We start from the raw sequence: 18,939 nt of genomic DNA, 5'->3' as shown, positions 1-18,939 counted from the left end.
GGTTTTCGGTAAATCATACAACGAAGGAGTAGAAAAAGAAAAAAAAAACAGAAGAAAAGAAAAGAAACAAATACGTCAAAAAGAATTGCATTAAAAGTGTGATTGCGATTAGTGATGTGCTCCGATTCTGATTCCGACAAAATGAAACCACTAGATTCACCCGGAGTCGGAGTCACCCGGAGTCGGAGTCGCCGGGAGTCGTCCGGAGTCGTTGAGAGTCGGAGTCAGGAGTCGTCCGGAGTCGTCCGGAGTCGTCCGGAGTCGGCCGGAGTCGATCGGAGTCGGAGTCATTCAGAGTCGATTGGAGTTGAGCCGTGTGGTTTAATGTGCTTGTGATTAGGCATTTAATTTCGTTGTGTTTTTTGTCTTTCACTTTACTCGTGCACTTCGTATACAAGCCTTTGTTTCGAAAGCCGACTTTGAACGACTCCGGACGACTCCAGACGACTCCAGATGACTCCAGACGACTCCAACTCCAAATGACTCCGGGCGACTCCGGATGACTCTGACTCCCAATAACGACTCCGAACGACTCCGGACGACTTCGGGCGGCTCCAGACGACTCCGGACGACTCCGGTCGACTCCGACTCCGACTCCGACTCGGTCGACTTTGCCAACTTTGTCACTAATTGCGATTGAGGAAACAACGCGTTTGCTCTCAAAATAAAAGGTGCGATCCAAGTTCTGACGGATAATGCTAAATTACAGAACACACAAAAAATAACAAACCCTTCCGCACACAACCTACAGAGTCTCAGATTTGTCAGAATGGTACGGTGTTCTCGTCACCCCTGTGCTGGTGCCGGTAGACACTACCCAGTCAGAACAATCAATTACCTGGCTCGATTATTTCCAGTCGAGCTGCCGCCTGCACACTTCCGGCCGGATTCGTCCCGATGCATTGAAACATTCCCGCGTCCGATCCGATGAGTCCAAAGATTTTGAGGTTGTGGCTGAAAAGTTAAAAAAAACCCAAGAATTGGTGTAAATTGTTGGTTCGCTAGCCACAGAAAAAGCACCCTTACCCTCCAACAATCTGCATGTACTCGCTCGGCGTGATCAGGTCCCCATTCTTCAGCCACTGTATGATGGGCGTCGGCTTGCCGTGGATGGAGCAGGTCAGCTCGAGCTCCTCCTTTTCGTACGCCACCTTGTCGTCCGGGCTGAGGATGAACTTGGGCGGCACCTGGACCTGCACCGTCGCAGACGCATCGAGCGAATCCTCCGTATTGCTCGCCCTGCACTGGTAGTCGCCGGCGTCCGTGTCCTGGATCGAATTGATCTGCAGCGAGCCCGTACCCATGATGCGGAACCGCGAGTCCAGATCGTTCATGTCGATGTCTTCCCCGTTGCGGAGCCAGCGGATCGTTGGTTTTGGGTTGCCGTTGGCCGCACAGTCCAGTATGACGGTGTCGCCCTCGCGCACTGTTTGGGGCTGCGGGACGATCACGAACGCCGGTGGGGCAAAGCTTTGCGGCTGGCCCGCGGTCGATTTGATGTTGAGGTTTGATTTACTGCTCAGGCGTGAGAAGGTGCCTGCCGTTACGTTGCACTGGTAGGTGCCACGGTCCGCTGGGACCACTTCATCAATCTCGAGCGCACCGGAGGGCAGCAGGAGCATGCGCGTCAGGTCCATCCGGAGCGGTAGATCGTCCTTTAGCCACTCCGTGTGGTAGCGCGATTCGATGCTGTAAGGCAGCAGGCTGGACATGCACTTGAAGTAAGCCGTCTGGCCAGCGTACAGATAGATTTCGTGCGATTCCTGATTAATGTCCGGCAGGTCTGGGGAAACGGAAATGAAGAAAGTTTTAGTGTGCATGCCTTTTAAAGCGTAAACAAAAGGTGGATGCTTACCTGCAATTGCCACACGTGCTGACCGGCTCACGATCGTACCGATACCGTCCACGCTCAGCAGACAGTGATAAAAGCCGGTCAGGCCCCGGTTACTCTCGACCGAGCTGATGTACAGCGAGCCGTTGGTGAGCTGCGACCGGAACGTGTCACCCACGATGCCGATGTCCTGGCCGTCGGGGCCACGCCACCGAATGTTCGGCGCTACCTTGCCGTCCTGAAGCACTTTCCGGTCGGCCCGGCCGGCACACTGCAGCATCACCGAGTTGCCTTCCGGGATGGTTACGTCCGATGGTTCCACCGTAAACTCGAGCGCTGTAAAGTGTACCGAGAAGAAAGAAAATGGTAAAGTAAATTACGTGACGAGATCACGATTGCTGTCAACAATCGCGTACGGTGTTAATCAATCAATCGAGTTCGAAGAAGCATTTATTCGATTAGTGAGTGCGTTGTGTAGGCAGCTTCCGGTTGTGTCTGTTCTTTGCTGGCCGGGCAAGACGTTTGCACCACAGTATTAACTGACCGTGGGTGAAGTTTATTAAACGAACATCCGTCGAATCATCGCTAATAGTTGCCCTGTCATCGGCTCCGGCTTATACTCCGGGCTGCTTCCGAAGGGTGCTAAGTGATTGGCGCTAATGAAAAGCATATGTTTTCAATTTTTCATCGCACGGGGAAAATGTACAGGGTTTTCCAAGTCACTTTCAAATTTAAACATAGTTATTCGCCGCATGCAAGGTGTTAATCCACAGCAATATCATACTTTATTTTCTACATGATATTTTTTTCATTTCTTCAATATGATTTTCAACACTTCAACGATCTATTGGCATCATTTTTTTCACCAAAGCCGCGCGTCTCAGAAACATTTATATAACATTTTCAAAATTAATATTACATAAATTTTGATGCTTTACAATCAAATTTTCGCTTTAAACGGCACATCAACCTAAGCTTAAACCTTTATCCATTTCCAATTGATGCACTTTTGTAATAAGATTGCAACAACATGTATGAAATATATTTTTGAGAATGTTGAACACAACTTGATAAGATGCGGCTTCAAACTCGCGGTGAAAAATCGATGGAAATAGACTCATGGAGTGTTGAAAATCATGCTGAAGAAATTAAAAATTTGTATGATGCAAATGAAATACCAGCATGATGTGGAATAACTTCTTGCACGTGGTGAAAAACAATGTTTAAAATGTTTCATTGATTGCGAGATGTTTTTCAACAGCTGTCAAAACTGTTGTATTTGCATCACAATAATGTTTCAGTTCTTCCCCATGATTTTCAACATGGGCTTTTCTTAAGCTGTATTGAGTTGTGTGACAGTTCTTTGTGGTGTGCTGAAAATCATCTGTAAGAACTGAAGTTGTTCAAAAACATCTTGAAGGTGGCGAATAATAATGTGCGCATTCGAAAGTGTCTTGGAAAACCCTGTAATGTTGAAGCATGAAGTCGGTGCAAGTAGCTTGTCACAGTTCACTAATAAAGCTTCCTTCACCCTCACTGCCCACTCTATTATTACTTCTAATCGTGAGTGCTCTCAGGAACACATGTTTTTCGCGCACAACATCCACCGCCAACAGCACCAGCAGTCCCAGTGTTAATTAAACAATGCATAATAACAGCGTTCATTTGTCGTGACTATGTCTATTGTACGATGTAGATCAAACCTCCTAAGCTCAAGCTCGGACATGGACTGGATTAGGTGAAGAGGGTTAGGCTACTTCGGAAGTAGTGGATAATCGTGCCGATGCAACAAGCTATTTCAACAGGATATTACCATCAGGTTCGACAAGAGGACCACAGACTAAATTTGTTGATTGAAAGCGCTTTTAATGAACGAGAAAGTTAGTTGAACGACTGCCGCTTGAAACTGTGTTAATGCATGACAAAAACGCTGCAAAAACTCCGATCGTTCTAAATGAACTTTATTGATTTCGATTCCATAACGATCGTCAACTCCAACGATGTACTTCTCCATAGACAAACAACAAACATCGTCGACAGTTAATAAACAAGAAACAACAGCAAAAAAAAAACAACACAACAAAGAGAACGATTGCGTCACTGTCGCAGCATGATTATGCCCCGCTGCCGGAACTGCCGGCGAGCAGATTAAAAACCCATGAACGAGCCCATAATACTTAAGCTAATCGTTCTCATTAATGCTGCCCATAACTGCAGTGTGTGGGCGCGCAGTTGCGCATTCTAGGCATCGGCAATCGGAACGCTGCACAGTGTTGTACCACCCACCCACGGCCCCAGAAGCATGACGAATTAACCTACTTTAAGCGTTGCACCCGAACCGTTGCTGTGTGTGTACAATGCTACACTTCGGCCTCTCTGTCCGAGTACTGCGTTTAAAATATCAACACCACCGCCAGCCACTCCATTGCACGCCCCTGTGCGGTGGGAAGATTACTTCGGACGCACCAGAAACTATCAAACATCTTGAGCCGCATCCATAATTGGCCCTTGTTATTTAAGTAACCCAAACCCCCATCAACTTGAAGGGTGTATACCGAGAGTGCTCTAGCTAGGGTAACCGTTTTCGACGGTGTTTTTTTTTGCCCGAAACATTCACACAACAGTCCACTCCTCCGAGTGTTCGGCGCACTCTGCATTCTCAATTAAATTAATGTCTTCAAATGGCATCGGAGCGGAAAATCAGATTACATTTCTGAGCAGGGCCGCTCGCTCGGCTAGGAGAAACACAAACCAGACGACAGCGTGATTCGTGTGCGGGCCGCCCCACGTTTGGTGTATTCTTGTCCAATTGGAATTGCATTTGAAAAGGCCAGCATATTATTGAAGATGCACTACATTCGCGTACGCATTCGTTTGGGGAAGCTAAGCAGAGTGCTAGGCAGAGTCTGTACGCTGCTCTGCAGTCCCTCCTCTGGACTTCGCAATGGTGAATTTTCAATGCCAATTTTGTGCACTCAAAGTGTCTCCCCAAACGTGTAGTAGGCTGGTTGCTTCATGGGAGCAGGCAAACAAATAGCAATTCATATTGCCTCCGGTCGGTAATTAATAAGCCGAGGTGGTATCCTGTACGTTTGTCCTGTGCAAAAAGAGTTGCGGTGCGCGTTTTGTGATCGTTTGTCGGTCTATCACAGTCTTCTATTCTGGGAAGCCAGCCAGAACATACAGCTCGGGGAGCTCCCTTCAACGTCATTATTCATCGTTAACCATGGTGATGCGTTGTTGGACACACAGCATGGAGCACGAGATGGACGGACGACACAACAGCGCAGCACTGAACTGAAGGGCCATGGAAAATCACTTCCCAAAAAACAACAAACGCTGGCGAAAAACGGCTGGCGGAGAGTGTAGCTCCACCTCGCCCCTGTGCGTTTTGTTGTTCGTAAATCGCTTCCAATCTGTCAATTAAGATAAATTATCCGTCCGATTTAAAGCCAACAGCAGTGTGGTCTGTCGGTGGCACGTGTACTTTTGACTTTAAAATGGAAGTAGAACCCGCAGTGGCTTCCGAGGCGTGCGAGGAGATACCGTCGTATGCAGTTCGATTTAGTGTTGGAAGGAGGGACACGGCAGAGTCTGGGCCTGGACACAATGTGGACGTCGCGCGATGCCGACAACATAATAAAAATGTCTGTTCATTAGCGTCAAACGATGCAAACAAACGATGGGAGCTGGGGTATAAGGGCTTTCCAGATTTACGATTTAAATTTTTAATTTAGCTCAATTGAACAGAGAAAAACCTTCTGCTGCTTCTACTGGTGGTTGCCTTTTGTAACTGGAGTGACTAATTTTCAGCACCATTCGTGTCAAGGCAAGTAGTTCGTCGCTGACAACATACCCGGCCGTTTCTGGGGGAGCCTCCTGTGGTACAACAAATCGTCACTGACATCGCGACAGTGGTCATCGCGATGGGAGAGGAGACACACTCTTGCCGACCAAGAGCGAGCGTGTGATTGACATTCTACATTGATAGAAAATTTCGTAAAACGCAACGCACTCCTCCTGTGTAGTCTTGCGCCGCACCGAAAATGCGTGGTTGCATGCCGATACCGATCTACGCGCTGACTGAATGCTGCTGCTCGCTGTGAATGTTTGATTACAAATTCATGTCGCACGAATCTAGCCCCAGGCGTTTTTTGCCTCGGATGGCCCAACGCGGAGAGGGTTTTTTTGGGGTTCGAAGTGAAGAGCGGCACATTGAAATGGTTATCTGCACACCTTCACAGTCTTTTCTTGCCCCCAACAGTTTGAATAGATGCCTCACAGCAATGGTTCCGAACCATTTGACTCTCGATTGGTTGTTTTCAATAATTGGAGTTTCGCTCCGGGCAGTCGCCACCGAGAGGAAACATCAAACGCGGCCGTTTTCTCTACGCCGCTTCTACGCTTACGCACATCGATTGAAGTCTCTCTCTCTCCCTGCTTCGTGGAGGAGAAGCAAAATATTGATAACAAATCACACAAAAATCCGATACATGCAAGAGATAAGGTGGTCCAGAGACGACCCCTCATAGAAAAATTGTGTGGTTGTTACATTCTCCCTTCTATATTTGCCGGCTGTCGCTGTTGGAGCGCCATTTCGTTGCAATTGATTTTTATTTACTTTCTATAGGCCCTCAACGATGGTACTTTAATGAATTCTTATTCCTACTATAGCCGTCTTTCCCCACTCTCTCTCTCTTGAGAGGGCGTCTACGATGTTGTGTGGCATTCTGCCTTCGTGCTGGTGTTGGGTTCCCGCCGCCGGCAGAACAGTGGCGCCGCCGCCGCCGGGAGATACTTTTCCCATGTTCCTTTTTCCCATTCTGAACGGAGGAAAGGACATCTCTTCGACATTCGACGCCCCTCTCGAAACCGGGATGGGTGTTTATGCTTCCGGCACGCGCGATACGCCTAAAATCCGGAACCTATGACTGTCCCAGCGACTAGGGGGAGTTAAAAGAAATAGATTCCGTTGCAGCAGCAGCAGTAGTCTGTATCACAATGTGTCGCCATCTACCCAGCCACGAGGCGCACAGTAACGTATGTGAGGCGGTGGTGGTGGGATACGGTTGACCCGGAAGTGAAGTGAAAGGAAGCACAATTTTCTCCCATCCAGAACGCGGAAAGGATCCGGGCTTTTATTTTTTTTTCTTTTCGACGTAAAAGTCATGCATAAACCATTTGCTGGGGCTATTCCCCCTTGTGCTTCTGGTGCCTATGAAATGTAATGATTTGGGAGGGTGTAGCAGGAACAGGCGCGATGTGTGCAGAATAATGCACACATACATACATTCATCCGTTTAGTGGTGATGGCAGGGGAAAACTAACTGCCAAGGGAAAAACGATTTCTGTGGTTATTTCGAACTAACCGCAAAACTTAGTTTCGCTTTGTGCGTCTGGCGCGCGCGTCTGGCGAAGAAAAGCGCTGGGCGACGACTTTGTGCTGCCGTAAGCACTGATTAGAATCGAATTTGCCAGCCCCGGCAACACAAAGGACCGGTGGTCATCCTGGTGGCACGCCCTTGCATTCAGTAGCAGCAGGATTATGAGTTATGGTTTCTTTTCATTTCCGTCCGCTTCCGTTTTGCACCCATTTCTATGATTTGAGCAGGTTAATGCACTGGAAAACTTTTACACTGACAGGATGAAGTAAACTTTTATCGCTTGTAAGTTTAATTCCTTGTAAAACTGATGCTTATAAATATTGTAACAAGACAGTTTCAATTGGTACTCCTGTCGATCGATCCATTTCCCAGCACAACCGCACATCAACAAACTCTGCACTGCTCGTGTGCTTCATTTACAATTCTGTCCAAATTAAATCGCTACTCCATTCATGCTTACACATCTCTACCTGACGTTAGAACCAATCAAGCTCGCGTCAATCTTTGTTTTGTTTTCTCTTCCTTTGCTTCGCTCCCACGCAAGCACACGAAATCAACATACAACGCGGCAAAACCGACCCGCCCGAGCGACTCCAATCGTGCAGGAATTTGCAATCAATTTCTCATTTTCCTCCCATTCACGGCGAGAAGGGACAACCGACACGGTAAACAAACGCTTCGAACCATCATAACGCCGAAACAACTAGCGGCCTCCGCGTATATTCCTTTGCCTTGTCCGCTGCCTGCCCATGGAAACGGCGAGGAAACACGGTACAACTTTTCCACCGTCACGTTGTTTTTCTTTCGGTAAGTTCTTTTACTTCGCTTTGCTGCTTTGTTTTGTGGCGGTCCAACATCACCGACATTGCCGTTTTGCCTTTATTGCAACAAAATTCCCATGCTTCTAATATGGAAAAATGGGATGGCGGAGAAAAGAGCGATCATGGAGCGGGAAAACTTTTACCCACATGTGTGTGTGTGTGTCTGTGTACGTGTGAGAATGTGTGCTAGTTGTTTACCGACACATTTAGCAGACAGCGTGCGCTGTGCAGACGCGCTTGGAAGGACCTCGAATGTGCTCTGGAATAGAGCGCAAAGCAATCTAAAACTGAGCTCACCGAGACATCGTTGTCATCTTTAAGCCCACGTCGCCGTACAGTGGAATTGGAATAGCTGCAGTAGGAAGTATTTTATCCGCCATGCCATTCCAGGAAGTCTATTCAAACAACACACAGGAAGGATGCAAAGGTGTGCAAAAATACGACGACATCTTATTGGTTCAAGCAATTGAGCTAAAAACATACACTGTTTTTCTCCGGAAGATACTAATTAACAATCAGACAAACGACAGCTCCCAATCTCCCTCCTCTCAACGGTATCTATCTTCCCCACAATACGTGATTCTTCATTAGTTGTCTGTTCCCAAAATTAAGCACGGCCTCCGCCCTAGCGCGTAGCTTTTTGCGACTTATCGACAACATCATCTTCATTTGTTTGATGTGTTCGTGCCCTGGGCACGAGGAATCTGCTAATGGAGATACATTTTTGTTACAGCCCAGAGATCCCGCCTCCAATTCCTCCAGACGTCTTGCAATAAAAGTTAGTTCCTGCTACTCCTGGGTGTACAATAAAAGACAAACAAACCAGTAATGCCGTAGATTGTACAGAAGCTGGAAATCCTTTTACCCTCCGCAGTAGGATAACAACCAAACCCGCGCACACGTGTCCAAGTCATTCGCAGTTTGCGTTTTGTGTGGGACGCACCCCATTTACTTGAAGGTAAAGTCGGATGAGCCGCTTTTGTGGAGGACATTCGTTCTGCGAAAAAGTAAATAAAAATCCACATCTTCCCCCGCATCAGAATATGTCCGAAAAGCCAAACATCAAACATCGTCTGAATCTCGTGCTCGTCCAGGCTACCGTCTGTGTCGTACAGTTCACGCTCCTGGAACGCCACATTCCAGGGCTTGAGAGAGAGTGGGTGGCCACCATCGCTATTCACTTTGTGGTTGCCTCCCTTCTGCGGCAAGATACATCGACAAATGTCAGATACTTCTTCCCAGCAGAGCAGACGAATCGTGTAATTGAAATGGAAAATCACGATACATGAAGAATTATTGCACTCGGGGTCGAGATGTAATGCGTACGCGCTGGCGACGACGGTTTGGGGACGGAATTGCCACTGAATGCTACTGGGACTTCTGGGAAGGTTCACTTCCTCGGCATGACGACAGAGAGCGAGACACGCCAGATTGTTTCTCGTAGCATCATGCGCTAAATGTCCTCGTCCTCCTGCAACCTAGGGACGTTATTTGTGCTACAGTTGTGATTTTTTGTCCTACGTTGCAACACAAAGCTTTATTTTACGATGTCGTCACGTCCTGGTCGGAGGCGGCTGCGGTGAATTGCGAGTGCCGGGAGCCATTCCATTCATTTGCTGTGGCAAAATCCAAGTGCAGGAGTAGCATTTACACATTTGGGTGGCGGCGGTCACTAGCAACCGACGATGATACCAAGAGCGCTTTTTCCACTCGGCCGGATTGGCACAAAACGATTTCTTCCTGCATAGACAACGGGACCTCCCGGTAGATGGTTTGACCGTTCGAGCCATTTCTCTTCATTAATGGGGTGATAGAATGTGCATAAATAAGAAATATCCCGCATAAAACTGTCAACTCGCACTGGGAAACGCATCCATTTTGATGGTGATTGTGGCATTGAGGTAGGAAGTTTTAGTGAGTAGAGAAACAATAAAAACTTGGGGGCTGTTATTGTGGTCGGGAGACGACACTGGTTGGGGTCAGAAGTCATTGAAACCATAATCTTGCTTGGAGGACTTCTTGGAGGAGTAAATTGATATTTTTATTACACTACAACTTCAATAGATTCTTGGCAAGAGGAACCTATTTCTGGAGTAAATTAAAGATCTTAAGTCCTCCAGCAGCTCCAGACATCCCATTCGATACGATGCTGTTGATTAATTCTCAACTATTTGTCCTCAAGCTTTGCAACAGGAGCTTTATTGCATCCGCAAAGTAACACTTCAAAGTGAATAGTCAATGCAGCGTCAATGATATCCAAAGTACTCGGAAGAGCACGCCAGCACATTGGCCACATCGGTCTACCCCCCTGTACGGAGGGTGCTTCGGAGTGAAAAGTCATCCGAATGATTCAAGTACCCACATAAATGCCTCTTGATACCCATCCCCATCATCACCAGCGCTACACTCCACTGCTGGCCATACCCCTATTTCCTTCGACAGGACCAAAGGACCATTAACCCTTCCCAAACCGGCCATGTGACCGGTTCTCGATCAGATTGTCACTGAGTCGGCACTTTTCAGAATTCGGTTCGGAAATCGAAACACTTAAGCGGGTTTGGGGGAAGTTGAAGGAGAAAACTTGCAACCACAATTTCTACAATCCTCACAGCACGATTGCAGCAGGAGAAATCACTGAAACGGAGGAAAGGAACGTTGTCTGGCAAGTGCAAACTAGAGTCTGTCACTTCAAATATTGTCCAGACGGCTTTTCGATGGTACAGTGGACGGAGTGTGGAGTGGTTCCTTCATTGCTTTGCTTGTGATCAGTTTTTAAAAAGGCTCTCTTTTCCATTGCTCTTCTTTTTATAGATCCATTTTGTCTAGCTGCGATGGACGGAAGAGTTGCTCGGACTTTTGCTCGCGCAATCGTTGTTCCTGTTCGTCCTGTTTGTTTTTAAGAGTTCGTTCTGCTCTAATAACACTGTACGCTCCAAAAGCAGTCATAGCTGCTTTCGCTTGTATTGTTTCCCTTTAATCGTTGAAACCTTCAGCCCATGGATACATGGAGTTGGCGTTGCATTAAAGTTGCCATATCGCAAATGTTTGTTCCATAAACACAATGCGCACATAGTGTACAAAGTACCAGAGAGCATGAGCATGAAAAATCCAGAGAACTTCGGCTGATGACGAGCAGAAATGAAAACCCCCAAATTAGGAAAGGATATAAGCAGGACCGGTTCGGTCCTTCCTTTCAGTAGGATGACCATAATAAAGTTTTGCTTCAATTTCCTCAATCATTCTTTCTTTCTTCTCCAAAATCATCGCCTGTGTCTTATTTTTTCAGTCTGTGTGTGTGTGTGTGTGTGTGTGTGTGTGTGTGTGTGTGTGTGTGTGTGTGTGTGTGTGTGTGTGTGTGTGTGTGTGTGTGTGTGTGTGTGTGTGTGTGTGTGTGTGTGTGTGTGTGTGTGTGTGTGTGTGTGTGTGTGTGTTTGTTGAGTTTGTCCCTTCCTCTGTCACTATCATTCCCGTGATTTGGGGGGAGTTTGCTCAACTTCGGTTGGCCGTTTCTTGCAATACTTCTAGCATTGCTCCAAATGATCGTCCCCACTGTCGTTTGTTTCAATGGTTGAGAATAGTGCTGAAACAAAACAAAACAAGGAAAAACTTGGAAAGAAAGCAACAGACGAAAAAGCTCCAGCTGAGCTAAAATAAAATTGAAAAAAAAAACTTGTGCCAAACTTGTGCTCCATCGCTCGAGACGATGTGATGGGGAAAAAAGTACTTCCGTGATGCTTTTCCCGTTCAGTGTCCGAGATTTTCCTGCATTTTTTTTGTTCTTTTCTTTTCCTCCCAATTCACGCCAACGAGAGGGAGCGTTCACAAAAGTTTCACCACCCATTCCATTCCATTCATCCGGAACTGCCACGACAATCGTCCCCATACCACTACCACACCACCTGCAACAACTCCTCTCGCGTTCGTTTTCGCGAAAAGTGCTTTTAAAGAAAAAGCGAAGGGAGGGAAAAACTTAAACCGTCCACCACCACCACTTTTAGCCCCGTGAGTTTGGTTCGAGAATTATTAATTGAAGAGCAAACTACAAAATTATCAGCTAAATAATGGCTCCTCGAAATTGGTCGTTTTCGGTTAGTTAGCCTTCCTTCCGTGCCGGAAAGTTGATTTATGTTTAACGCTGCACAATCGGAAGGAACGGGAACCGTGCAGCATACCAGCTGATTGAATCCCGACCCGAGGGGTGCACCACCAGGGTGCAGTCACCGGACTGCAGTGATTCGACAGCACACAATGGCTAATTGCAAATTAGCACACTGGTCACTGTTAAAAAGTGCCAAATGGTCAAAATCAAATTGAGGAAGAAAAAAAGAGTGCCACCCTCACTCACCACGAGCGAATAAACCGGGAGGTGCTGATGATGAACATTGTTGATAGGAGAGTTCATAAAATGTTTTTCCCACTTCTTTCGCTTCGCGATTCGTTCGCAAGGGCGACAGATTAAATGGCAAACCGGGGCGGGCGCGAGCGGGATTTATAAAAATAAAATAAAGTCAATCATACCCGTCAGACTCAGCAGCAGCAGCAGGTTCGGGTTGATAGGGGCGAAGAAAATGGCCAAGAAGCGTGCGGGCGGGGATGGGGTTTTCGGTTGACGTCCGGTAAATAGTTTGCAATTACCAAGATTAACGAACCTGTCAATCAGCGGAGCGCCCACAAAACATCCCCGACCGGATGGTTCGATGGAAGGAAGTTTTCGTAAAAAAGGCTAACGATAATTTTGCGATACATTTTAAACACACTTCGGGAAGTGTGATCAAGCGAGCAAAAGATTGAAAGGATTGGATTGTGGGAGAGATAAGCTATCGATTTTAGCCGTTAAAATTTGAAATTAATGAAATCAGATAGGAGCTGGAAACATTCTCGCCAAACACGCATAACCCAGTTTCTGCACATCTTTCCTACTTAGGTCCCACAATCACAAGATAAGCGCGCTCTAAATTAGAGCACGATACGCAAATCTCGATCTCACACACGCGCGCCCAATAATAAAACTCGCACAGCTTGATTGACGCGCTTCAGCGCGCCGTTTATCTTGGCCTGAACGAAACCGAAAAAAAACGGCTCAACCTAATTTATTATGATTGTGAAGCTCCACCACCGTACGGTGCGCCGGCGAGCGCAATCGCGATTGATCAAATTTTTGGGTCATTAAATTAGCGAACCCAGGCTCTTTTGGGGCTCACGATTTCTGCCATAAACGGGACCGGCACAGACTGTAGCCACAACACAGCACACCAGCGGGGGGAAAGATAGCTTCAGCAGGCGCATTAAAACCGTCCGTGGGCCACCCACTTATGTTAATACACTGTGTGTGTCTGTTTGTGTGTTTACGGCACGAGATGTCCCGGCGAGCCGAGGAGCGCGTGCTAATCACGTTCCCGCTGTGATATTGGAACTCGATCACGAGTACATCTCGCCATGGTGGTCGGTGTGCCGGGCTCGGGTGTGGATGGTCTATCACGAATTAAAACACAGTGAGAGAGTGGTTCGGTGCTCGTTGGGGTGGAACTGAACCAGAGTTTATGTCACTTGTGGTGGAAGTTTATTTTTCGTTCAGGCTTTCCCTCCGTGTAGTTTCCCACCGTCCACCGTGGGGATCCACTTTTCAATGGCGAACGCAAATAATTGTTGACACTGTGCTGTCAGCGAGTGTTATGAATGGTGGCCCGATTCTAACGCCGAGATAATCGATCGCGTAGGAAAGCAGCGGGGTGTCGTGCCGTGCGAAGCAATCGAAAACCGTCGGAAAAGAGCAACACAAAAGAAAAGCTCAAAAATAATGAGCCACTTACGAATAGGGGGTTTTGATTTATTGTGCCAAGAGTCTGTAGTACAAGAAGGTTAAGGAAAACGGTGAGCAAATATTGCTCCAGAAAGCAAAAATTACACCAGATTCCATCGATAGCGGGAACACGCTAAACGACGAACCCCATTTCCGGGTTTCCTTTTTTTCTGGTGGTGGTGGTGGCGCCAAATCCAAAAAAACAAACAACAAAAACGGGTGGCAAGATGGTTGTGCAAGAAAATTATCAAATGATTATTACACTCCGGGCACTTCTCGGGGTTTTTGTTCTTCCGTTCGGGAGGCGCGCACCAGAAATTAAACCGATTGCTTTAATTAATCTTTCTGTTTGTTTTAATTTTATTGCTGCCTGGACAGGCACAACTTTTCATTCGATGACTGAAACAGAGAGAGATAGAGAGAGAGCGAGATGGTGTGAAGAGTTTCTCGTGAGAATGGCAAAAGTCCCGGTGTGGAATCTATCAACGGTTAGCCATCTACACCCCTTTTTTTGACGGTACATACAGACACAAAAACCAAACAGTTATCGAGAGGGGGTTGGTCGTCTGTCGACAACTCCCTTCCGAGAGGTCAGGCCAATTTGCTGGTTCACTTCCCCATTTTTTTTTTGTTCTGCAGCAATCCTTCAAGCATGGTAGAAACTATAAAACAAAGGGCAGTAGAGCAAGCAACCCACATATCCCACACATTTCGGGTTGTTTCAACTCTCCAAGAGCACATATTTGCGCCAGCACTCCAGAGCTATTCCAAAAAGGCTTATCGCAAACGCGGGAAGCCCTTTTTGGGGGGATTGCAAACGTAAAGCAGGCGAGAGTGGTGCGGGAAAAGCAAACAAAACTCTTCAGGATGTGAGGATTTGGACGCTACGGTTCCATAGATCCATTCTGACCAGCTGCCTAACTTCAGCAAAAAAAAGCAGGGCGGCGACGACGGCCTCAAGCTAAACAGGTGCAGTTGAACGTTTTCGTTTATTAAAAATTAATCCTTCTGGTTGCAGGTTTTCCTCCTGGGCCAGCGGCAGCTGCCCACACACACGTACATACGTGCATCTGATCGCATTCCATTTGAGTGCGAGCGAGCAGGAAAGGGTGGGAAAAGCTTTTAATTTTGCACACCGACCCATCAGCGCCGGGCTCGTGACACGGGTACGGACGGTGCAGCAAGCAACGAACCCGCGTGGGCGAGGGCGAAATGGTCAAACGGTTAAATCGTGGATGCATTTTAAGAGGGCAGCAGACAGCAGCAAGGCTAGTTTTCCCACTAGTTTCATGTCGGACACGTTTTGGAACATGGCTGCAATGCATGAATGGGTGAGAAATAAAAATTCGTTGGATCGTTCGCGAGAACGAAGAGGTTAGGGTTAGGGAGTGCAACAGCTGTAAAGCGGGACCAGGGGCTGTAAGGATTGTCGCCCGATTGTTAACCGAACAGCGTGGGAACAGGAAAACACAGAAATCGATTACCCTGGCGATAGGGGAGAGGGCAGCACGACAAGGGGAAGAGTTCAATCGGTATTGAGTGTCAAAGTGGAGTAGTTTAATTAAAGGATTTTCAGCAATGTTTCGTAATTCGGACTATTTTGTAGTAAAGTAATATTACAATAATTAAAGCAAAATAACAATTAAAAATGGTAGAATTTAGCTTATCACATTCCAGTTCAAAATTTCCGTTTTTTTTTTAATAAAAAAACTTAACAATCATATGTTAATATCCACTGTGTCCCATTTGTTTGACTCCAAAACCGTTCAAAACAACATTTTCATATAGCTGCTCCCCCCGGAGGCAAACACATTACCATCCAAATTGGAACCGGCAAGCCAGCTTGTTCTCTGTTTTTCGAGTTGGAGGCCGTAATTAAAACACAAATTATAAACTTTTCCACACGATGCGCGGATACAATTCTGGCGAAAAACATTAAACATGGCCCGGAACGGAATGAAAATGCCTGCCTGCACACACTGCTGCCTAAACTTTTCCATTCTCCAAGCAGAGGGTCTCATCAGGCCGGGCCGGGAATATGTTAGTAGGGCGCTTGTAGAACATTTTATTGAAAACCTTCCTGTTCTTTTTTTTTTTTTTTAGTTCATCCCGCCACACACAATACTCAGAATCGGCAAAATTCGAAACCGAAACATTTGCTACTTAATTACGGCATGAAACTTTGCCCTTCCTGTCAGTGTTGCTCCGTTCGCCAAGGGGCTAATAGGAAGAGGGAGAAAAAAGACTGTACGCGTTATAACAATTTCATCACAAAACCACCTCAAAGCGAACACAAACAGTCCGCACCGACGACTGCAGCAGCAGCAGCAGCAGCCAAAAATGGTTTGGAACTCAAATCCGCCCCGCGTACCGAGACAGTGCAAGACATTTTACAGACGCACCGCGTTGCAGCAGTGCTGTGTTGCATTCTTACATCGCCGTCTTGCACACACCCCGTCGTTCCTCGGAGGGAAAAAGCGGCAACGTTTGGACCGTTTCCTGTCTGTCCGGTTCTCAAGCGATGTAAGTGTGGGCAGGCAGTGCGGAGGAAAAGGCAATATTTAAACCGCATGCAGCAACCGGGCGCTTCTTGTTTTCGCTGCCTTTCTTTCAAGGCGTCCCCTCCGTACGAAGTCAATTGCTCATATTTCTAAGCGAGCCGAGGGCCCGGCCCGTCCGACACCACCAAGGAACCAGTTATGTTTTGTTTTCCACTCCAAAAATAGCACCCAAGCCCGCCAACGACGGCACGCGGTCGGTGCGCATATGTGTATGCAACGCCGGTCTATGTATGGTGCATATGCTGCGATTCTGTGTCTTCCAGTGCAGATGCCAGCGATTAGCGGGACATAACAGCCGGAGAAGAAAGAGCAAACGGGAGCTGCGCTGCTGGGTTAAGTTTCCCGTACTTTCTTTTGATTTTTAGAAGAACGACACGGACGACCCCAGCGTGTCAGCGGGATCGTTTCACTTTTTCGAAAGCAGTCGTCCAACGCAAAGCAAAGGGTTCATCAATTTACATCGCTCCCCTTTTTCCCTAGATTCCGATTGACAGTCGTGTGAAATATTACAAAAACCATCCAAAAAAGCCCTTCAAACTAAAGCGACATGGTTTAGCTGTCAGTTTGAATGTTTGTCTTCGCTTCCAAGTGTCCATTCTCTGCACCAATCTGATGGCACTGACGAACAGAGCAGCCAATACCTTCCCCCATCGGCGGGATATAATAGACTCCCAACCCCCACAAATGGAAACATTTTAGAAATCCACCGTGCACCGGGTACAAGGGTGTGAACAAAAGTTACGATACGATCTGAAATCGTCGTCGAGCTGTCAAAACGTGAACATGATGCGTTTGTTTGCGAGTTATGATCTTCTAACGATCGCACCAACGGGCAATAAGTTTTAAAGGCGTCCACGGGCGGCAAACAGAAAAGTGGGCATTAAACTCGAAACTTTATCGCGACATTAAGTTGAAGCATGTTTTGAAGCGCCATCGATACAATCGCTCCGGATGGCACTTGAACTCTATGGTTCAGGTGTTTATCGTGCAGGCACAGCAACACGCTTAGTGGGGTGTGTTAGAACAAGCATCCGTACAACAGCTTCCACAGAAGTTGATTAATTTCTTACGGCCCAGTTGGTTGTAAACGTTTGGGTGATAATTTTTCAAACTTTTACGATGCACTTTCCCCGGCGAAATGGCTCACACACAACACGAGGAAGCGTCTGCTGTTACGACTTCAACCAAAGAAAACAAGTACAGATCCTTGGCACGTGTAGTCGGTCGCTTACCTGTAAGTAAAAGAGAAAAATAAACAATGTAGAAAGGAAACTCCTTTTTACTACAATCACATTTTACGAAGGTGGTCATAAACCAGCAAGCGGCAGTAGGTGCATTTACACGATACGTTTGCATTTTGTTTGATGTTTGAGCTTGGGTGCGAGTGTGTTTTGAGGAAGGGTAGACATTTAATTTCAACATTTGTTTGTAGAAGTTTGTTAGCGGAAGTTTGGACCAAAACGAACCGGAAGCGCAATGGTTGCAGTAGAAACTGGGAAGTGTAATAATCACAAAATATAAATGTAAAAATAAAACATTTAAAGCATTAAAATGTGTGCTTTCGTGATGGGTGCAGTTGGTAAAAATCCGGAGTCCGATCAGACAATTTTGGAACTGACTTCGCAAGGTAGAACCGCCCAGCATTATCCGGAGTCGATCGGAGCCGTCCGGAGTCGTCCGAAGACATCTGGAGTCGTCTGGAGTCGTGGGTTGGAATCGTCCAGAGTCGTCCGGAGTTGTCTGGGGTCGTCGGTCGGAGTCGTCCTGAAGCCTCCGGAGTGGTCCGGCGTCGTATGGAGACATTCCGAGTCGTCCGGAGTCGGCAAGAGTCGGCCTTCGATACAAAGGGTTACATACGAAGTGCATGCGCAAAGTAAAAGACAATAAAACACAACGAAATAAAATCTCTTATCACAAGCACATTGTCAATTTCGGACGACTCCGAACGACTCCAACTCAGGACGACTTCGAATAACTCCGGATGACTCCGGATGACTCCGGATGACTCCTGATGTCTCCGGATGACTCCGGAAGACTCCGGATGACTCCGGATGACTCCGGATGACTCCGGATGACTCCGGAAGACTCCGGATGACTCCGGATGACTCCGGATGACTCCGGATTATTAAGATGTAAAGGTAATAATAAAATTTAAACAGAAATATAGAAATAAGAAATATTAAATAAGATGAACAAAATATAAAGCTACATCAAATTTGGAATTCAAGTTGAAGTTCATGTCTCATTACAAACAAGAGCATTAGATTTCACTTTTATTTAAGCTACAAATGGAGCACATCTCCACTGCACCGACAATTAGAATTCTTTTTTACCTCCTTTCATCTCCTTTGCAAGTCAATTCTTCACTACGAACAGGAAAAGCGCTATGAAACAGTAAATGTAACGAGGCAAACCTCCTGCACCACGTAATCGTTGCGCACTGGGGCACACAGCTTAAGACATCAAACGAACGAGCTGGATGCAGAAATCCAATTTTGATAGCATCGCCATTGTTTACTCAATTCCTCAAACACATAAAACC

General features: G+C 46.8%; 1 protein-coding gene across 3 annotated transcripts in view; it reads right to left on the bottom strand.

Annotated features, from left to right (window-relative positions):
• Positions 1-18,939, bottom strand: part of LOC120893415 (neogenin) — a 114,944-nt gene that overhangs the window by 7,991 nt on the left and 88,014 nt on the right. For all 3 annotated transcript variants that reach the window (XM_040295270.1, XM_040295271.1, XM_040295272.1), the window contains exons 2-4: positions 1,856-2,167; positions 1,027-1,783; positions 839-954 (exon numbers count right to left, since the gene is read on the bottom strand). In XM_040295270.1, coding sequence (XP_040151204.1) covers positions 839-954; positions 1,027-1,783; positions 1,856-2,167 — 1,185 coding nt within the window. The remainder of the gene's footprint in view (positions 1-838; positions 955-1,026; positions 1,784-1,855; positions 2,168-18,939) is intronic.

Source organism: Anopheles arabiensis, chromosome 2 (genome assembly GCF_016920715.1).
Source record: "Anopheles arabiensis isolate DONGOLA chromosome 2, AaraD3, whole genome shotgun sequence".
NCBI lineage: Eukaryota > Metazoa > Arthropoda > Insecta > Diptera > Culicidae > Anopheles > Anopheles arabiensis.
Note: the sequence above shows the minus strand (reverse complement) of the source record. Positions and strands in the feature narration are given on the sequence as shown.